The sequence below is a fragment of the Nothoprocta perdicaria genome, unplaced genomic scaffold (genome assembly GCF_003342845.1).
Source record: "Nothoprocta perdicaria isolate Ctin4 unplaced genomic scaffold, notPer1 scaffold_204, whole genome shotgun sequence".
NCBI classification, from domain to species: domain Eukaryota; kingdom Metazoa; phylum Chordata; class Aves; order Tinamiformes; family Tinamidae; genus Nothoprocta; species Nothoprocta perdicaria.
In genome coordinates, this window is record NW_020455250.1 from 1,247,261 (window position 1) to 1,269,323 (window position 22,063).

Consider the following 22,063-nt stretch of genomic DNA (forward strand, 5'->3'; position numbering starts at 1 on the left):
GCTGCCCCGCCGCGCGGGCGCCCGGCCGCTCCTGGCGCTGCTCCTGCCGCTGCTGCTGGCGCCTCTGCCCCGCGGCGGCGGCCACCGAGCCACGGGGCCACGGGTAAGTGCGCAGCCCCCCGCGCCGCCGCCGCAGGGTGTCCCGGCGCCGGCGGCTGCATCTTTGTGCCGCACCTCTCGGGCGCAGGGCGTCGCTTCGGGACACTCGGGTACCCCCCTGCAGCCGTTCAGCTCGCTCTCCTTCCTTCAGCCTTCTCTAACCAGCTTAGTTATTTCTAATTTAGTGGCCGTGGCTCTTAATCCCCCTCACCAAGCCGTCCCGTGGCTTTTGGTGTGGGGCGAAGCCGGCACCTCTTCTAAATATGGTCCTGGGTGCGTGTGCGGCTGCGGCCGCTGCTGCCGGGGATCCCGGCTCTGGGATCCCCCAGCAAAAGGGCTCCCGTCCTGTCCCATCTCGTCCCATGTGTGCAGAACCCGGCGGGTTGAGGGGCTGTGAAATGAAATGCGGCGCTTAACTAACCGAGCTGGCCGTGAGGCATGAGCCTGAGCTTCCCGAAACCCTGCGTGGCAGAAATACAGCAATAAGGGACTGGACTCTTAGGAAAAAATCGGAGTGCTGTGCTCAGGGCTGGTGCCGGGCTGCTCTGGCCGTGGCACACCTCAAAACCATGGAAAAAGTGTCCTGGCCGCGCTGCTGTCCGCGCTCGGCTGTGCTCTGTAGCCTCTTTGATAGCCCCGCGCGTAGCCGTGACTGCTGCAGTCTGACAGGTTAGATGTAGTGAGTGTCTCGACCGCCTGGAGACCCGTCTCAAGGGGTGGGGAGGACTTAGGGGTGCCTGTGCGTGTATCTCTCTCTACCTGATACCGAGCACAAACCTCAGAACTGGAGCGGTGACATGCGGAGGGGAGCTTTGAGGTGGTAAGGAGCAGCCTGCCCGCATGACTAGGGCCCTTCATCAGCCCTGGTATCTAAATGCTTCAATGGTTAGCAGCTGGAACAAAGAACAGAATGAGAAGTTCTCATGGCCGAACTGCACGAGAAGCCTGACCGTCCTACAGGCTCCAAGTGTCCAGCATGCCAGTTGTGCATGTACCTCACAGGACAGCTTCATTGCTCGCTGTGCTGTGTCTTCTTTTGACGGGAGCTTCTTCAGGAGAATAGGGAAAAAAAGGCAGAGGACTAACCTGCTAATTGCCTGAAATAAGTGATCACACTCTGGTGTTTCTCCCTTCATAGCTGGCTGGAGAAACTCAGTTTCTGTGGGCACCAATGTCTACTTCTGTGTAGAAGCAGCTGCCTTAAAACTTTAATTAAAGGACTCTTTAATGGAAAACTGTTAAACAGTTGATTTCAGGGATGCTTAACTGGCAGAGCCTCTCTTTTTCAGCCTTCTAAGTAGCTTGCTTAAGGGTGTGAAGGTTGGGAATTTGGTCTGCTTTCAACCACCACTGCAAAGCTCAGGAGCTTATATTTATAATCTCTTCTAGTGATTAGACACTGCCAGCAAAGTGGTCCTTAGTATAAAGGTGAAATGCTTTAGATTCCCATCTACACTAGGAAAATCTTTATTAATTGTGTTTTTAATGATGATTACCACATCACACCACTCAGCTTTTCATGCTGACTTTTAATCAAGAGCGCGTTCCCTTCAGGAACTCTCCCTCATTTGTGGGATTAGGGTTGCAGTTCTAGAGTCTGATTCTGTAGCCATCCAGTTGCTAGGTGTAATACTTAGCCTTCCAAGCTGTTTCTATTCTATATGCTAAGCACTAAAGCTTCAGCTTTTGCAGGCTCAAATGCTTTTAAAGGAAAGCAGTAATTATTAATCCTTTTTTTTTTTCTCACAGGGAATTCAAATGAACAGCAATAACGCTTGAAACATTTTTTTTTTACATTTGCCTGTTAGCACTTAACTGTGTTACTGCAAAGTAAGGCAGTGTGTTGTAATTGCATACACAGACAGAAGAATATGACTTACTACTGTTTGCAGAAAATGACAAAAAGTTGATGAAAGGCAGTGTAGAGAAGCGAGTAGGTCTGCACCTCCTGTCCGACACAGTACTAAACTTTCAGATGAAGTGAGTCGGTTCACAGATGATCACTTGAATATCAGGGGAGCTACAAGTGCAGCTCATCTCTGCCTGGCCTGCCTGCTGACGCACTCCTGGCTCTCGCAGCAAGTCCCACGAAGCTTGCTGGTTTGTGTTAGAATAAAGCTATGACCACTGGCACGGTTCTCAGACTTGGGAAGTGTCAATGACTTGTAGAAAACATCTGGCTCTTGTACGTCTGCTGTGTCCAACTGGCGGATAATTATTAACTGTCCTCGGCGAGTCCCTGTAGGCAGCCCAATGCCTTGGGTGCCCTAGAAATAACTTGGAAGCCCAAGGGTGCTGTGGCTTACTTCTTTGCTTAGTCTAGAATGTTTTTGCTCCATCATATAGTCGCGCGATCACTTCTCTGGTAATTCTCGGGAGCGCAGTGCAAGTGATGGACTGACTGCATGGAAAGTTCTTGGAAAATGTCTGTCTGAAGAACATTGCCTTCTGGAAAAAGCTCGTTAGGCTCTACTTTTCTCTTCCTGCATGTCTCCCTCTCTCTGCTGGTGTAAGATGATTGGGAATTGTGTGACAAGCCAGTTCTTGCTGCTTTCCCCCTCCTTGCTCCTCATATGATACATGGGGAGTCTGGGCTGGCTCTTTTCCTCAATTGAGTGGTGCTCCTTCATAAAAAATTAAATTGATTGTACCATTCAACTCTGTTTTCCCTATCTGGAAAATAAACTGGGACTTTTGTCCTTCTAGTTCAGGAAAAGATAGAGTTCTGTCTCCTGTATTATTTAAGGTCAGCTCTTGACCACTGTGAACTTGGCTCATTTATGCTGTGGAACTTTTGGTGGCAGTAATGGGAAATACTACAAGATGATAGCAGTGGGTGCAAGCAGTCACCCAAGCAACAGGCTTGGGTTTCTGCATCATTTGGAGCCTTAACCCTCCCTACTGACCCTAGAGAACTAAGAAAAGAGGGGAGGGCAGGGCAGTTGCTTCAACTGTCTAGCTGGTATGATGCATGAAAATGTGCTGAAATATCCCTCCTTGAAAGGAATGTTGGTTGGAGACAGGGATGTTGACTTCCATGTCAGTGCTACTGTAAAGGGAGCGGAAAAACGTCTGGAGAGCTGCTGGTCTCTAAGTATGAAGATGACTGTAGTTTCCAAAGCATAACCTGGAGTGCTACAGAACAATATGAATTCTGTTCTGGAGCCTGTTACTAGTTAGGGCATCTAACGTGAGCCTTGGTGAAAAATGTGGAAGAGAAGAGGCTCCTGCAGGGTTGCTGTTGCCCCTGGAAAGGACAGCCACCATCTGGAGGAGGTAGCAGCCCTGTGACCTGTCAAGGAGCTCGTGCTGCTCAGTAGGCTCTGCAACTCCCCTCCACTAAACAAATGTCTGTAGATGTGCCAGTAAAACGTATAAAGGGCCGCACATGGAGCGGATCTATAAATAGAGTAAAACTTACATAGGTTAACGGTGACTGATTTTCAGTGTTTGGTTTGAGCTTAGATCCTCCTGCCTTGTGAGGGCATAAGGTAAGTAATGACTGAGGCATTTTAAAGTTCCAGCTTTCCTTACTGTGGGAGGGACCCAGGGAAAGGCCTATAGGAAAGCAACTTCTAACAGGGCAGATTTGCTGCTGTATGACACAACTTTTGCTCTCAAATATTATACTTTTTTTGGTTAGCTAAGTGGTCCTTGCCTAAGCAAAGGCTATAATCCTATATGGAGCTACACTGATTTTCTTCCTATATTTTCCTATTTGGATTCTTCCTGTTAAAACAGTAACTAGCTGATCTGCCTTCAATTATGCAACTGTGTTGAGGAACAGGGTTAATTCTTGCATGGGAACTTATTTCTTGGGTGCTATCTGAAATGGGAAGATAGTGAGGGATGCACAGAATGAGCTGGTATTTTAATTGTTTGGATTTCTTAATTGTCTTCAAGAACAATTGGCTTAAAACACTCTCTGCTCCCAAGTTTTCAGTATCAAATCTTTTGCTGGGTGGAAAAATATTTATGTAGCTGCTGGTGATGGCAGCAAGCTTTGTAGCTCTGGAACACCTACCATGATAACCTCTTGGGCTAGTTCTCAAATTTCTAGCACTAGTCATGTGCTAAGGTAATCTTCACTGCCATCAGTGCAGAGCAGATGCTCTCTTGGCTTCTTTTATTTCTCGATGGCCTGAAGCACTTGGTAAGATGACTGTAAACCTCATTTTGGTGGTGAAGTAGCTCTGAAATATTAATCCTGCTGTTTAAATATCTTAGATGTTCTTATCCTGCCATCTCAAACTAATTGCGACATCACTTTGTCAAAAAAAAAAAAGAAAACAAACAGCAAACCATTTGTCTCCCGCTTGCTGAATCTCCAGTTCTGAGGCTGATGTCTCTGGCAGTGCAGTTGCACAACCACCTTTGTGCTGACATTAAAAGCTTTGTGCTGAGGCGGTACAGGTGCAGCTGAAGTCACCCCTGAAGTGTGGGGACTGCCACAGTGGCCATAGCCCTTGGGCTCCTGCATGACAGCGTGGTGTCAGTGCCTCAGCGGAGGCTACAGGGTCTTGTAGCAACGTTCAGGGCCTTCTGCAGCGTCCTAGAACTGGAGACAGGCTTGGTGGGCTGTGGTGATAGCTTAGTCAGTATCAGGGAGTTTTCTGGCACCAACTTGCCCTGTGAGAATTTGAGCTCCCTCTTGGGGAGCCTTGGTAGCTATAGGAGAATAACTGTAGGAGAATGTGGCTAGTACTAGAGAGCAAAGTTTGCACTTAAAGCAGTGAAAATATTCACCCACTGTATGAAGGAGTCCTTTGTGCAGGACTTTTTGTGGGCTAGTGGCAGCTCTTCAGTCTGAGAGCAGCAAATTCAAGTCAATTCCCTCAGGACTAAGCCTTACCTTGAAATTAGGCTCGTGGCACCTGTCTTAAATTTTTCTGCTGACTTGATAGGGCTTGGATTCCTGTGGGATGCTGCAGTGAAGCTGCAGGTGGTGTTGGCTCTCGTCATGTGCATCAGAATCCTGTATTTGTTTGGTGAGGGAGAGCCTGTCCCCGCCAGCGCTGTCCATGAGGCTGGAATGGGAACTGGTGGCTGCATTTGCTCTTGTGCAGCCACTGCTCTTAGGGAAGCCTCTTCTACCTCAGCTGAAGTCTTGCATGCTGGAAGCCCAGGCTCCCTTACCTGGGGCGTGAGCTTGAGGAAATTCTGGCTTAAGACGAGTTTCCTTTTAGCCTGTGTGGTGGTTCTGAGGTAGTCCTAGCAGGTGCTGAGGCCTGGCTGAGTTATTGCAGTGGCTTCCATGGCAGCACTTCCAGCCTAAAGGCCAAACCTCTTCCACTGCTCAAAGAGCACTGGCCAAGCAGAAGCTTTGCCTAGGGAGCCCTATGGCAAAGTGAAAAAGATGCAACTTACTGACTCAAAAGAGGAAGGAGCTTCCTGCTTCATTAACAGTTGAGGGAGGGGAGCACAAAAATGAGGGCCATTTTCTGGATGAGCTCTTGATTCGAAAGCATCACTGCACGTGGAAGGGAAGGTGAACAGGAATGAGAAGATGTGAAATAAGGCCCATTAATAGGGCCACAAATCTTGCTTTCCTGGAGTTTTTCTTGGCCAATGGTCCCGTTAATGATAGTTGGAACTGTATCCAGAGGAAGTGCTGATATCCAAATATGGAGGAGACGTTCCAAACATTTAGTGGGCAGATTCTGTTTCAGAGTTTCTTTTGGCTACCTGTCCCCAGCTGCCATTAGCTGGGTCACTAACTGGAAGGAATGTGGCAAATGTTATCCATGCCTGTTTTCTATTTTCATGACTGAGATCCATCACTTCAATTGCTTGGGGAAGTCATACTCTGCCCTCTCAAGAGAAGGCCATCTTAAGTGTAGTAGACAAGATGAAAATCTGTATTACGCATGTTATGATACATGGGATAGTTCTTGGTGTATACTTTGGAGTTGCATAATACTAGATTGAGAAGTTCGACTATGTAAAAAAACTTCCAGTGTGAGAACATTAGACTCTTCAGTTGCAGTTCTAATACTTCAGTATTTGACACTCCAGCAAATTAAACTTCCCCCAAAATAGCTTTATTGTAAAGTCAACTTATATTTTACAGCATCTTGTCTTCTGTGATAGTTTCATGTGTGTTGTAGGCACCAAGGATGAGGCTGAGTGGATTTAGGTCTCTTCCCTGAGCCTGGGAGCAGTGGCAAAAGCAGCAGTGTGGCTTCACCTGGAACTGAAGTGGGAGGAGGAAGGAATCAGATGGGTGAAAGCACATCTTCAGCTGAAAACTTCTAGTGAAGATGGAAGTATCTCAGTGCAACCAAGGAGAGGAACACCTAAAAAAGCCAGCCAAATGTATGTTCTCCCTAGGTCTTGCTTCTGTGTGTACCAAATGCATACTAGTTAGAAGTAAATGGGATGATAACCTTCTGTTGCATCACAGATTTCCTTAAAGTATCATAAGGATTAAAGAGTTTATTCTGATTTGTACATCAAACCATTTCCTTTCCCATTTCTTTTGAAGCTGATTTACATGTAGTCTGCACCTAGGCTTAAACAAACACTCATTGGAATGATGTGGAAGTCAAGAACTAAAAAGCTAGAAGCTGCTTTGTATCCTCTGCTTGGAAAATGAACCAAATGAATTGGGGTTTGTGGATAGTGGCCTAGTAAAGATGTTTATATCTGAGCCAAGTCTTCTCATTTGAATCTAGTTGTCATACAGACAAATGGTGGTAACAGGAGTTGGCTTTTGCCTTGAGTTTTGCATTTGGCTTCTATGTTCTTAAAGGAAGCAAGAGCTGTGGAGGTAGATAAGCTGCCTACAAAAGTGGCTTTTTAAAATGTGTATATATCTGGAGCACTAGATTATCTGCTTCTGGAGAAGAGCAGGTTTTAGTGTGCATTATCTAGACTTAAAGAAAGCGAAGTACTTCTCATGGAAAAATGATATGTAAAAGAAAGAACTGTTCCTGCCATGTACACTGTGCGCATGCTTTGTAACACAGCCCTAGAAGTTGGATGTTCCCCTTTGCCTTCTGCATTCTAGCCTCAGTCTAGAAGTACAAGTCTAGTACAAGTCTAGAAGAAATTGCCCATCTTCTTCGGTAGCAATCCCAATATCTACCTTCTGACCTTGGATAGGGCATCCAGATGGCACAACATTGCCATCTCTTCCTGATGAATTAGTATATTGCAGCCAATTGGAATCTTTGTGTTCCTGATGTTGGAATTACTTGACCTCAGTTAGATAAACTTTAGCAATAAGCCTGAAAATGATGCTAGGTGTGGGTCTATAAATGTGGCTGCTGTACTTAGAAGACCTTAGGATATTCAAGAAATGCTCTCTTGCAGCTCTATTGGTCAAGCCTAAAATGACTAGGCAGATACTGCCAACATGAAAAGATAGCAGTGGTGGCTATGTTGACCAGTGCCTCCTTTCCAAGTGACTCCTTTCCAAATAAGCTTGCGTTGATTTTGCTGCCCCTCTTGCTTTTGCCTTTGTTGGTGTCTGTAAGGGATCTTTCTGTCTTTACTGCTACCCAGGTATGGCCAATACCTTTTAGGAGCAGAAGTCACATCACCAAGTGCAAGTATGGAAATTAAAACTGTTCCTGGAAAGCCTCAACTGTTAAGTGCCCTGCAAGGCAGGAGATGCTCTTGTGCACTGAGGTAGGGTCTTCTCTCAGTGGAAGCAACCAGTCTCCTACAAGGAAGAATAGAATGAGTGTAAATGTGAAAATGTGGAAGAGGGAATATCCCTGCCTCTTCCTCAAGCATTAGCAAAGTAGAAATAAACCTGCCTTGGCAGTGACAGCTTATTAATGGTGGGTAAGCCATGGGTCAGAGGTATGGAAAGGCATGTCAAGCCATGCATGTTGAGTTTGTTTCTGGTTGCTTATCTGCTGAGGAGGGCTGAGCATTCTCTTCAGGGCCCTGAAACTACTTTATTGTCCAACTTAGTGAATATTTGTCTTTCTACTCTCTTTATATTTTTATATTTTATGTGCAAGACTGAGCTCCTCTGTTGGGGCAGGGCATCTGGCTGTAAAGCAGTCTGGATACTACTGGTTGTGGCTGTTAGACTTGCAAGGTTGCTGGATTTTGTCCTTGTCTCAGTTTGCCTGAAGTCAAAGGTGAGCTGGCAGAGAAAAAGTCAAATTCTGCTGGACTTGAGTCACTTAAGATGCTAGTGAAGTCTAAGAAGTTAGTGAAGTCTTAACTACAGGACTTAACTATTCAGTATGTTATGGACTCTGAAAGTCAGGCTTAACTTAAGGTAGCTGATGGAGCTCCACATAACTATGAAGTTAAACTTTGACTATGCTGTCACTTGCGTAGATCCTTTAGGAAGGGGAACAGCACGTGGAGCAGGATGCAAGGGGTACAAAACTCTGGCTCTGCTGCTGTTCCTGTCTCCTTGACAACTGTAAGCACCAAGACATTCTCAATTCCAGGACTTTTTTGTGTGCTATAGATATAGTTCCAGTGTAGCTGGACTGAGAACTGAAAGAAACCAAGCTTTTCTTCACTAAGATATTTATTACCTGAAGCATTTTGGCTGCAGCATTGAAACTGAAGCTAGGTGCTGCTCATGCGCACACTGCAGTGTATGGCAGACCGTGTGGATGTGAAAGCAAACATAGAGCCTTGATTCATCTACTCCATCATGTAACATCTCTCAGCATTATAACAGCTGTAGCTGTGTATGCAGCTATGTTATCTTATCACTAGCCTTAGGAGAATGGAAGGATCCTATATTCTTGAGGAGAATTAAGAAAATCAATCATAACCCCTACATTGGTTTCTAGGGTGATTTCAGGAAAAAGTGGCGTGCTTCCTAGAAAGCATTTTTTTGGTGCTGAAATTAGAATTGGAGTGGGAGAAGAAAGGTTGACACTTGCAAACTTGTATGAATGTTCCTGAAACCTGCACTTCAGGATCTCTGGAACTGACCCAGTTACATGACAGAAGTACTTGGAGCCCGAAGACATGAGGTGGTGATCTAGCTAGAAATAGCTGGTGAGTGTCTAGAATAAACAAAGTTTTTCTTGAAGTTTCCTGGTGGAACTCCTGAGAATCTACCCAAATGACTCCAAGATTTGCTTCCAGTGCTGCTGGCATCAAAACAAACTAAAAAACCAAAGCTCCCACAACTGCTTCACATACCCCAGGGACTTCCTGCAGGAGCCCTAGAATAGATGGGAAGAGTTGAGCAGGAAAATCTCATGCAACTTGCAGAGAGAAGGATTTGATTTTGCTTGGAACAAAAAACAACAAACTTTTGCTGTGGAGTGAATGACACTCTTAAATGGAAAGTTTAACTGAAGCTGTCAGCGCTTTTTCCCTTGTAGCTGAGAATATTACATTCCAAAAGGCAGATTTTTTCCCTTATGTTAAAGTGAACGTTAGGTGAACTTTAATGTAATAACTTTCTCGTACAAAACACTATCTTCTCAGAGGTCCCATGCAACTCCTAGCCTATTATTGCTGCTTATCTTCAGAAAGATGTGGGGAGCCTCCACAGCAGCTGTACCATAACTGCTTCCAAGTTATCTGCTCACTCTAGTGTCCCATCTTAAGAGTAGCTATATATGAAAGGCGTCTGGCCAGCTGCTTGCTCTAGTCCAGCTTCTTGCCAAGCTTTGCTCCATGCCTTCCTGGATCTTTGTTCTACACATGCAACTCCCTGCTGCCAGAGGAAACCTTGCTCAGATGCGGCATGGAGGGTGGGAGATGGGTTCTGAGCTTGGTTGTTCCTGCTCAACCCTGCCTGGGGTCTTGTTCCTGCTGCAAGTTCATCTTCAAAACTGTCACCTTCCCCTGGATATCACGGAGGCAAAGTAAAATGGCTGCATGGATTATTTTGCCTGATTCTTGTTTAGCTTTGTCAGTGCTTCTCAAAAGCATAGAAGTCTTACTAGCTCTTAAGTGCAGCATTTTGGAGCAAAAGCTGAAGACCACTTTCACAGGAGTCTTCTCTTGTTTTCCCCTAAATGTTATCTTCAGTTTGCCTCTTCAGCTAGTACTTATTAGAAAGCAAATTTAGGTAACCAAAATCCTAACTCAAGTACAGATTAATGTTCATATTGTGCCTTTCCGAAGGTAAACAATAAGCTCAAGTGAGGAGATTTTGTTGTATCTCTTGCCAGTATTCGGACAGGTAGAACCATAGTTATCTGCAACTGTTTTAATGGGGCCTTTTTCACTAGCAGTTGATGTTTAAAAAAAAAAAAAAAAAATCAGCCTGCATTGTTGCAAAATGACTGAAACCAATGCTAGTCAATGCTTACACAAAAGCCCTGGAATGAGTAGTCAATGAAATACGAACGGAAGGCAGCTTTATAAATGCAGATATTGAAGCCTGTCTCATTAGTGCCCAATGTTAAACTATCTAGGACTTGGTAGTTGTGAATATGTAAAGACTTCTGAAAATGGGTAGGAGCTAGGGAGGAATTTCTTTTCCAGAGAATAGGGGGGGGGGCTTTGCTTCTCCTTCTGTGCCTGCCCTTTCTCTGCTGGCAGAGCAGGCCCTGGGTTGCAGTGCCAGCTCTGTAAATGCATCTAGCTGCTTCCTTGCCTCCTGTCTCTTGAGGACTCGGCTTGAAGCTCCGCATCCCTGAAATGCAAGGAAGTAGTCCTGACACCTTCTGGGAGGAGGGATGTGCCCCTGCCTTAGTATTTCTAAGGGAGGAAGCTGATGGCACCTAATGTTAACATCCTCTCAGAGGGTAACTAAAATGTATAACTGACTCTTGACAGGCTTTGAAGATATCCTATAGGGCACTATCTGTCTTAAATCAGTGCTATGTGCTCAGCTTGAACTCCTGTTGAATCCACTGCTTGTAGACAGCAAGCTCGGTGCCTTGACTTGCAGGAAGCTTTCCTGTTAAGTGCGATTTCCCCTTTGGAAATGTTATAAGAACGAAAAGATTATAAAATCTGTTCCTCTCCCTCCCTAGTCTTAAGTGGCTGTGATTGAACAAACACTATGAGCTACTAAGGAGGCAATTACAGAGGACTGAATAAATAACTGGCAAGTGACTTTCTTAGCTGAGGCTGGAATCCACTCTGGTAACTGCCAAGTGCTAAGGCTGGAAAATAAAAAACAAAAGGCAGATGTTTCTTTATCAGTCTGAAAGGTCAAGAGTTCCCCTGGAAAGAAGGGAGGACTTGGAACCTCTAACTTGGTGTCAGTCAACATGACAAGATGAAGCCTTAATGTGATTAATCACTTGCATGCATTTCGTTACCCCTGTCTTTGTATTTATTTATTTGCTGGGCTGTGCCCTTCTGCCAGGAAAAACTTCCTTGCTAGCTTTCAAACTGTAACTGTGTAAGCGTCTCGCGTGGCAGTTGCTACCGAAGCGAGGTGGCAATGAGTTAACCACAGGAAGAAATGGTGTTGCTGTCCTTGAGTGCAGTGCAAGGTGGAGCCAGAGCCAGCCAAGGGGGGAAGTGTCTGTTTTCTCAGAAGGCTCTGCTTTAGTCTGCAGTGTGGCTAAGTGAGGCTACCATGCTCTGATGTAAGATTTCTGGCAGAAGAGTTGGCTGGTGGATGGGTGCTAAGTGCTGAACCTTGCAGGAATTCAAGCACCTCTGTGCTCATTTTCTGGAACTGCAACTGTTCAGCTCCCTCGAGGGGCCTCTAGCAGCCTTGGCTTGGAACTGACAGGCTCTCACACAGCCAAGCCTAAGCACAGGCACTGGCTTTTCAACGGCCCCTTTTGGAAGGGGAAGAAGTGCTCCTTCTCCTCCTGTTGCTGAATATGTCGAAAAAAGAAATGGCAGGTGAGCAACTTGTGACAAGTTTCAGCCTGGGCTAACTTTGAGGAGTACTGCCTCTGGTTCAGGGGTTCTGCATCCTTGGGTGTGGACAACCTTTCTTATTGGAAGCATGTTTGGGTCTTGCCAGGAGAAAGCCTACTTAGTGAAGCAGCTGTTGTGTGCTGCAGTGCCTGGTAAGGCATCATGTTCTTCTAAACTTTTAGATCAGTCCTAATTCATGAGCAGGGATTTGTCTCCTTGCAGAGCACAGCAAATTGCAGGTGCTGAAACTTGTAGCGTTGTCAGTGCCCTATGCTTGTTAGGGGCAGTGCAAGGGAATCCAAAATATCTGAGCAGAATTCAGGCTTGAGAGCTGGTGTAACTTTACTTGATAGAAAAGCTATCATTCATATCCTTCAGCTGGCTGCTTAAGAGTCTTGTATGTCAAAAAAAGCCAAGACTTAACTGTAAAAAGCTGATAATGAGAAGAACTTTAGTCTCAAGTTTTCTCCAATATTCATTTGTTGTTTTTTTCTAATTTTCATCTGTGATGAGAAGTCAGTGACTTTAGTCACAAGCAGTTTCTGAACAGGAAAGAAATCATGTAAATAGTTTCCCGAATCTCCTTACTTCTCTAGCCCCCTCCCAGCGCTCTACGAAGTCTATGTCACTGCAGTAATTCACAAGCCCTTTCTGACCTTGCACTTTAGAGCAGCAATAAAATCCACCTTTGCTTCTGCCATTGCTGGTTGCCTTTGGCAGGATTGTGGGGCTTTTAAGAAAAGCAAAGCCGTTCATGAAAAATAATGGTCTGTTCCAGCCTGTAGAAATGCCAGTACCTGAGCTAAAATTTTTGGCCTTTAGTGGCCCCTGATAACTTGCTTAGCTGAGCATTCCTGGGCTGTAACAGTCTTTTTGTTTCCAGGCTGTTCTTTAACCTGTAAAGCCATCACTTCTGCTGCAGCTGTACTGTTGATTTTGGTCTTCAAGCACCTGTCTGAGCATGTCTCCTGCCTCCCTGCCGTTTGTTGGGCTTGTTGCCTGGCTCTAGTTCAGAGCAGACCAAAGCTCCGGGCAGGAAACTCACCTCTGTGGCGGTACTGACACCTGAGCTCTGCCTGCCAGCAGTCTGGAGGCAGCAGATTTAGTCACTTGCCTTGGTGGTAGGGTCTGGATGAAGTACAGAGGCAGTCTAGGCAGCTCTAGCCTCTTGGTTGAAGCCCTTGTATGTTCTGGAAGTTAAGCAACAGGATCTAGGCCCAAGGGTTCTCATTGCTCTCAGTGCTTCAATGCCAGCCAGCCTCACCTGGGTATAGGGATGGACCCTGCTGAAAATGTGCCGTTTCTCTTGCTGCTGACTCACACTGCCTGGTTATCAGGCAATGGAAGCACTTGGAAACATTCAACTATCTTATTCATGCCTCATATTAAAACTTAGCAAGGCTGACTCTGGAAGCAGCTTCTAAATACCCAGCCCCACGTATCCTTTGCTGCTTGCAGCTCTTCTCTCGTGGAGGCCACCTACTCAGGTTTACCCTGATGGTAGGGTCAGCTCCTGTCCTGGAAGCCCAGCTAATTACCTGCTGTCTCGAGGGCTGTGGGTTGGCTGCCTCTTGCCAGCACCAAACCTCAACTGCTGCTTGGGTGCTGTGGCACAGTAGTATTTGGTCTAGTGAAAAAGACAATAGAGATGCATGAATGGGTGTCAGCATGCACTAAATCCCCCAGTACAACCGTATTGAGGAGCTCTAGGCTGAATCTGAAACTGTTTCTTTAAAACTTTAATATTGTCCCATTAGCCCCTAGCCATCCCAGCAATAGCACTTGTGGTTAAAGTGCTTTCCTTGCACGTGGATGGTGTGACTACCAGTTATTGTCATGGGTTTACCAGTCTGGGCCTTATGTGCCTGAACTGAATCAGATTCAAAACAAGACTGACCAACACTATATACTTCTAATATTACAGAAGTCTTTTCAGACAAAGGATTAATATGATATTTAAGAGAACTCCGTATTAATGCTGGGTCATTTCTGTGACTTAGACACAAAGAAGTAAAATCATTCCTATGAACACTTACCTTTCACCCTGATTCAGTCTTTTGTCATAAGGATAGTGACATTCTTAAAATGATGTGGTATTCAATTAGTCAAGCATGTACAACTAGCTGTTGTATAATAATACAATAGCTCTCCTTAAAAGTAACCCAGCTGGGAAAGGGCTGCTCTTCTGTACCTTGAGCTATTTCCTTTTCAGCCAGAGTAAGTAGTGGTCTGAGTCTGAGTGGTCTGATGCCTATTAATGCATTCCCTTTACGGGGAATTTAGGGTCTGTCTGGAATTGTATGATCTAATGTATTTTGAGATCAAGCAGCTGGAAAGAAAACTGCCCCAGAATCATGTTCTACAAACCTAAGGTTGCTCTTGCTTCAAGTAGACCAATGCAGTGTGAGGAAGAAGCCAAGTCGCTTGCTTGAGTTGAGGTAAAGTATAAAATTCTTGCTGCAGACTGCACATCGTGGAACACAACTTCTGGAAATGTTTGTTCCATTTGTGTCTTGGGTGACTGATAGGTCTGTGACAGAATTTGGCTTTCGAAGGAAAGCTACAGCTTGACATGCACATGAGTTATGAGATGGAGTGCAGAAGACCTAAAACACTGAATCTCTTTTCCATTTTGAAATGGGTTGTACACATGGGCATGTGAGAAGACACAGGTGCACACACAGGTTGAGTGTGAATAAGCTTTCTGAGTAGCTGTGCTTCTTTTTATCCCTACAGAGAAAAATGGAAGACTTCTTCCACTTACTCACCTGCTCGTGGTGGAAAGGTTTTCATGTCACCTCCCTTGATAGCAAAGGAGCTTATGTGCACTTACCTACCATGAATTCTCAAAACCAGGGCTTTTAAGTGGCAGTGAAAAGGAGCAAATGTTAACTGCTACTAGAAAGTACAATGGACCCATGCTTCACGCAGGCTTTACTTCTAAAAGATGATGAAAGCTGGGTCTGGTTGCCCTTCTGTGGAGGAGGGGACCTATTGCTCTTAGTCATCAGCTAATACTCCAGCTAGCAGCCATGGATTATGTTGTCATCATAGTCTAGCTTTAGAAGGGAATGCTGACTTCTTTTCTAGGGTTAAATAAGAGCCAAGTCCCTTTCCATCATCCTCCTGGGGAAAGGGCATGATTCTGGGCTTCCCAAGTCTCTTGGTAGTGGCTGCCTCTCATTTGGCTTCGGAGTGGGCCTGGAAAATCTCAAGCTTGTTTCTAATTCTCTTATAATGTTGGCTAACATGGAAGCATCCAGTGATTTCTGTGCAATTAAACAGATCTAGGAGTTCCCAGACTCAGTTCTCTGACAAAGATTTACTGCAGAATATGATTTGGGGAGCTTAGGACTAAATGCTTGAAAATGCTTGAGCACTTTTGGAGTGGTTCTGCTGTAATCAGGCCTCAAAGGATGAAGACTAATGTAGGTGATAAAACCAAGCCTAATCTGTTACGTGAGGGAGACGCTACAGAAAGTGACCTTGGCAGTGCGTAAAGAGCAGACCTGGGAAAATAGAAGGCTTTCATATTGTGTTGATATTGGGGCTTACAAGAAGACCCTAGTTACTAACATGCTAATCTGCTTATACTTGTGCTAGGAGATTCTGCTTTCTTATTTGGCTGGAGGAATGTCCTAACGTGCCCCCAAAACCCCGTTTCTTCCCATGGAAGGGGTTACTCTCCATCTCCTGCTCCTTACAGAATAGGGCAGGCTAAGGTTCTCCATAGAAGCTTTCTAAATAGGCAGGATTCATTTGGCTAGGCCGTATGCCTCAAAGCAGTGGTAAATTATTTCTGTCCCGGCGTAAAGCAAGACAGACCAGTTCAATGACAATAGCTAAGAGTCTGGACTGGCTCTAGCCAAAGGCAAATCTCTCTGTTTTTAATACAGGTGCACTCTGCTGGTGCCCTGTGCTGCTAGAGCCTTCCTAGTATAGGAAGAGCTGAGAGTTGGAGTTGGCTGGTCTGGCTTTAAACACTTATGCCAGCTCTGTACAAAAACTTATTTGTTAGAGGATGAAACTATACATCTCCCTGGAGACCTGGGGTAACCTGCATGTCTCAACCTTGACGAGCGTATTTAACAGAATAATTAATAGTTTTGCTCTCTTGCTCATCTGGTAGTTTTTCTTCCATGCCAGGATTTGGGGTCAAATATAGCTTATGTGTATTTTCTTTCATGCTACGAGGCAGCACACCTCTGTGCAAGTAGCAGTAGAAGGCACACCATGTTGGGACTGTTAGGAACACTTCATGGATCACAGAGCTGGGGGGCTACCATGAAGCACCCTGATATCTTGTGCTTTGTGATGTTGCATCCTTACGTACTGCGCTGCAGAGAAGCAGTCACAGCGCCTCGGATAGCGAGGCTATGTGAACAAGGCTCATCACTAACTATGCCACTGCTGTCTAACATGTGGGACCAGCTGGTTTCAGACTGGATGTGGAACAGAATTGGGGGGGCTATGAGGCTCCTCAGGCCCCAGCAAAGATACCAGCACTGTGCTAGAAACTGAGTTTTCAGAAGGTTTGTGGGGGGAATGGCCTTGGCCCTGCGTACCCTGAAAGAGGCCTCTGCCCTGTCTCAGCAGGAGAGAGAGAGTTGCCTGAGCTCTCAGGCTCCATTGAGCTTAACTAGGGAACACTGTATTTTCTTTTTAATATCACACTGTCTCTCTCTTTTAAATTTTTTTTATTAAATCCCATAACCAACCTGTGCAGGGCTCTTGACAGCGGCTTTTGATTCTCTCTTGTCAAACGTGCACGTACTTGCTTGAAGTGGAGCAGTGAGACAACCCAGCGGCGTGCAGGGCTTCCCTGCTCGTCTGCTGCCTGTTATGTATGAACACAGGGCTGTCAGTCAGGCTTCGCTTCTCCTTGTTTAGGTTTGCAGCACATAAAAGTGAAAATCTGTCACGGGTGTGTGTAAACACGGTATGTCAAAACATTCCCTCTCCAGCTGTGATCAAGGCACTTGCTGGGAATGAGAGGAGCAGGTCTGGAACATGTAGAGGTGTTGATCTTAGTCTAGAAGGGAAGCGAGTGGGGCTGCTGTTTGCCGTGGAGCAGAGAATGCCCAGAGATCCTTCCTCCCTTCCTTCCAAATTATCAACAAGTTGCAATGAGGCAGCAAAAACCTGACCAGTGTACACAGCGGTGTGCCAGGGTGGGAAGACACGGGTTGACATGGTTTGTGGCTTGCAGAAGGGAATTACTGACTAAAGCCCACAGCTCAAGTCTTGCGTTGCAGCAGTTGTGCAGCAGGCGACTTCTCTGGGGCAAGGAGGGTGGCAGTGGCTGTTGTCACAGCTGGGAGATGTCTCGTGTTTCCATGAGCATTTGAGGGTTGATGGTATCCCTGTGGAACAAGGATTTATAGTAGAATCAAAGGTGTAGGCCTTGCCCTGTATTTCCAGGGAAGTCAATCTCTCAAATGAATCCTATTTTCAGAGTAAATTTCAATGCCCTCTAGTGGCTTTAATTGTACAAGAAACCACCAGCTTATCTAGAACACTAAGCTAAGGGTGTTTTGCTCTGCAGGGAGCTAACTGGAGGTGTGCCTTCTGGTGACAAATAGCTTGTTGTTGCAGGATGGACAATAGGAAATATTGAGAAAATACTTCCAAGCTTGAGTTATGTAAGTATTATGGAATTCCAAGCATTCCAGGAGAAACATTTGGGGACACTTCTGTCTTCTAAGGCTTTTCTGAGGAGCTCATTTCTCAACTGTGTTGGCATTCCCTTACTATTTCCATCTGTGAGCCTGGGCTTTAAGAAATATTTTGGACATTGGGAATACAATGGGAAGCTAGGCAGGCGGGCTTTTGGAATTGCCCAGAGCTGAGCTGTGCATCACCTGCATAAAGTGGAATCTGAAGGTCTGGTGCTTCTTAGTGACAGTGCAAGGGCAATGGAAAACTGCTGCTTTGCAGGGCTGGCTCCCAGTAGCTGGAGAGCTATATTGGCAAATAAGCTACAGCTGTGAGCTCCTACTCAGAGCTTAGGTAGCTTTAAGTAACTGCCTATTCTTGAAGGCAAATGCCTGTGTGCTGCCTGACACTCCCATGGCCTTTTGAGAAAAACCTGGGATGTGCAGTGTGCGGCTGTGAAAGGTAAAAAGCTTGTAGGTGACTTTATGGGTGGGTTGTGCTTTACTACTGAAAAGAAAAACTGGCCTTCAGGAGTACCCATGATGAGAACTGCTTGTAAAGAACTGCTTGTAAGATGCATACCTTTAAGCAGGACTTCTAAATTTATAGTTGTTTCTAAAAATGCTGAAGTAGCTCAGGTTTTATGCAGATGTTGTTAGGGAAGTTGATCAGATGCTTTAATTTTACTTGAACAGCCTTTGACTAATGATACAAACAATTAGCAACTTGTGCTAGTTGGAGATGAATGCATTGGTATGCAGAGCAGCAAGCTGGTCAGGTGCCTCAGAGTTGGCTTTTTAACATGCTTAGTATAATATCAAAACATACTCCTAATTAAGCTTTGATTTGGAAGTTGAGCAAGTGCTTTTGGAAACAACTTCACTCTCCTCTAATGTTGTGTTTGTGGCTTGGAGTCTCTAGTTCTGCTAGACCTCTCGTTCTGGTTTCTCAGGTTGTGTGTTGAGTTAGAGAAGGCCTGAATGCCTTCAACATTCATAAAAACAACCTTAAATTGCAGTAAGACTTATCCTTTCCCTTTAGACTGAGGAAAATTCACTGCAAAGAAAACAATGTATTGTAAGGATTTGTCCCAGGAATTTGGAAGGATTTCATTGTACTGAGCTTAGGATCTTGAGTAGCTCTTCAGTAAAGCAAATGGAATTGGACTGTTGGAATTGGACTGTTGGAATTGGACTGTTGGAATTGGACTGTTGGAATTGGACTGTTGGAATTGGACTGTTGGAATTGGACTGTTGGAATTGGACTGTTGGAATTGGACTGTTGGAATTGGACTGTTGGAATTGGACTGTTCACCTTCTCATTTTATCATGGATGCTATCCTTGATTGCAGTTACGTTGCTCAGTTTATCCCGTTTGATACGGAACCTAGAGTAAGTTCTAGAGCTGGACAGGGAGAAGCAAAACTGAGCTGGAAAAACAGTTGCTGAAGCTGGTGTAACATCTGTAACTTCTTTCAGCAACTTGATGCCTGTGTCAAACCCTATGGCAGGTTTGTCCCTGTACTTCAACTCTTGACTTGTTGGATGCTGAATGAAGCTCTCTGAGGAAGGAAAACTGGGTTAACATTAGTTCACTTGATCTCTCCAAGAATAACACAAATACAGTAAACTTGCTTTCAACAGCTTGGCAAGAACAGTTCAAAAAAGTACAATGAAAATTTTTAGGAAGATTCCACAAAGCTATGACTCTCTGAAAATTAAATGCCAACTAAGGTTGAGTGTTTTCCATCTCTAGCTCCTATCTTGTCTCAGCCTTTAAATTAAGAATCTGCAGGGGACATGTGATACCCCATCCTATCCGTATAGGAACTACTATACATTTCTATATCTGCAGCTGGGTGCTGGTACAGGATAGAGAACTAGCTCATCCTTCATGCTGCTTCTCCCAATGCTTTCTGTCTTGCAGGCTGGTTAGGTCACTGGAAGAGTCGGCGCCTGGAACACTTGTCCTGTGCTGGGCTGTCCTCTTAGGGCACATGGGGCTCCTTTCAGATCCCAATGGTACTCGGCTCTGCCATACTTGGGTTTGTGCTATGTTTACCCTCTTAGCTTGCCCCAAAGGTGGGAAAGGGAGGGGAGGAATGTCAAGCATCTTTAACTTGCTAGAGGATGTGGTTAGGTGACTTAGGAGGATTTTCAAGTCTTTCAGATGACTAGTAAACATGTCAAATGTGATGGAAAGCTCCAGAGTTCTCATATGGAGAATCTAAGACTGACAAAGTTGGAATATCAGGTTAGTGTAGAATTTCTACTCTATCTTGTCCCCACTCCTTTGAGGGGAATGTACCTGCTGTTGTGGGAGAGGCAGCGGGCCCTGGCAGGCTAATAATGGAATACCTTGCCCGTCTGCTACTGAGGGCTAATGTCTCATGGCTTTGGACACGCTACCAATGAGGTTATTTCTTCCAAAACAAGAATGTGGGATGTTGCTCTCATGACCATGTGGGTCTGAATATCAAATTCCACTTGACTCTTGGCCTTGCTTTAGTATAGCTACAGTTTCTCTAAAAGCCAAAATAAGACAGCAAATTAACAATGAACTTAGGTATTCAAGTGGGTTGCCTTCTATTCTTGTATAGCCTATTATATGTTTTCTACCTTTTTTTCCCTTGACAGGTGGCAGAACTCACAACACTGCAGTGCACTCTGTCCTGTCCCCAGTGCAGTGCTCCCTACAGCAGCGTGAGCTCAGTGGTGGTTGCTTGCCTAACTCTGCTTTCCTATTGAATGATGTTCACTGCCCTGTTTAGGTTCAAATGACAGCACCACTTTATTCACTCCTATCCATCCTCTGTGGCAGGCAGCCATGCACTTCCCTGTAGTTTAACCATTGCATGTGAGAATCTGTTGCTTCCTTCACAGCTGCTGTTGCTCAGAAGTCAGAAGAAAGTTGAGGCATAAGGAGTTAACTGAGTGCTGGATCTCACCACAGTGGTGTGTTACTGTACCCTTTTCTTGGATGTGTCATGGACCTGACTGGAAATTTGGGGGGAAATGGATTTTCAGGTGTTGAATGCCTGAAAAATGGTAGTTTGCTTTCTTTTTATCTTTTCTGTTGGCTTGTTTTGTGAACCTGCGTGAGTTGCTGTCTCTAAAGCTTTTCACCTACAGTGGGATAATGCCTTACAGGTATGTGGTGGAGCCTTTTTCCTAATAAATATGCTGTAGTCCATAGATAAAAGAAGTCTCAGAAGTCCAAAACCTCTGAAGCTGCACAGCACCCTATTATAATGTATATCCCCATTAAACAGCTGTTTGGCAGTGTCTAATGCAATTCCAGTTAATGAGGGATGTTTTAAGGCCCTGCCAGGAGAACAGATGATGGTTTAAATTGATAGTTTTAATAACTCCTGTTTATTTCATAGGAGATGACCAAATGTGTATCCTGGTGCATTTGATGGGTGCTTGGCCATTGCTCCTGAACAAGAATAATTTGGAGTCCTATTTAAATGTTGCACAGCTCCTAAGAGAATCCCTGCATTAAGTTCAAACAAGGGCAGAGTATGTCTGGGATGTTCCTGTTTCTATATTTCAGTTTGAGAGCAGCAGAGAAGAAACTTTTAACATCACTCCTGAAGCCTGGTAAAACCTTGACTAAGCATCATTAAGTGAGGATGTACCAGACCCTTTAAGCTTAAGAGCAGTAATATGTTCTGTAGGGGAAACAAATGTTCTTCCAAATATTTCTTGCCGCTTTAAATGTTTACTTGGTGCTTTGTAATAAATCCCCTGTGTTGTCAGGCCTGTGTCATACAGGATTAAAGGAGGGCTTTGAGTTCAAGGAACTTGATCAAGATGTTGATATAAGCATGGTCCTTTGCTCGTGAATAAAGGTGTGAGCTAGGATTTTGGACTTGACAAGTTGGAAACACATGGCAGGGGGGTGAAGGCTAGTGGGGAATGGGATCTAGTAAACCCCCACCCTTCATTTGGGAAGGGAGAAGAGCTTGGGATTATGAGAAAGAGGAAGGGGAGCCTAGCTTGTGCATGATGCTTATTAATGGTTGTCTGCAGGCAGTTCTGCCCTGGTCCCTGCACGGTGATTTGCAGCCTCTGAAATAGTTGTGTCCTGGGACGTGGATGTAGATGTGGCTCTCTGCTTCTGGATGGTGCAGCGTTTACTGGGACTGCTGAGTCAAAGCTTTGCCATATACCAGTGTAATGAAAAGAGGTGCTGACTGCTCCAAGGACAGGCTAACATGGTATTAAACTTGGCAGGTTTGCTGAGTAGTGAGAGATCCCTCAGCCTTGCAGGCTGTGTGCAGGCTGCTAGCTGAAAACAGGAGTTTTCTAAGAGTGCATGAGATGGCAGTAGTCTCTTGCTGCTCTCTCTAGTTTTCAGTTCATTTTGAGCTGATTATTTATAGGCATTAAACATCTGAAACAGAATTCATAATAATTGCTATATTGATTTGTAGCAGAAGTATATGCTTGCCTCAGGAATTCATTTGGAGGTGGAGGGAGGTAAGAGGTAGAGGAGTGATACTATCTGAGAGCTGCCTTGGCATGAGCTCTGCAGT

At 45.1% G+C, this 22,063-nt stretch overlaps 1 protein-coding gene across 1 annotated transcript in view; it reads left to right on the top strand.

Moving 5' to 3' along the window:
• SMOC1 (SPARC related modular calcium binding 1) overlaps nucleotides 1–22,063 on the top strand; it is a 120,892-nt gene that overhangs the window by 2,554 nt on the left and 96,275 nt on the right. Inside the window, exon 2 of the mRNA XM_026038224.1 lies at nucleotides 54–103. Within this exon, the coding sequence (XP_025894009.1) occupies nucleotides 54–103 (50 nt within the window). The remainder of the gene's footprint in view (nucleotides 1–53; nucleotides 104–22,063) is intronic.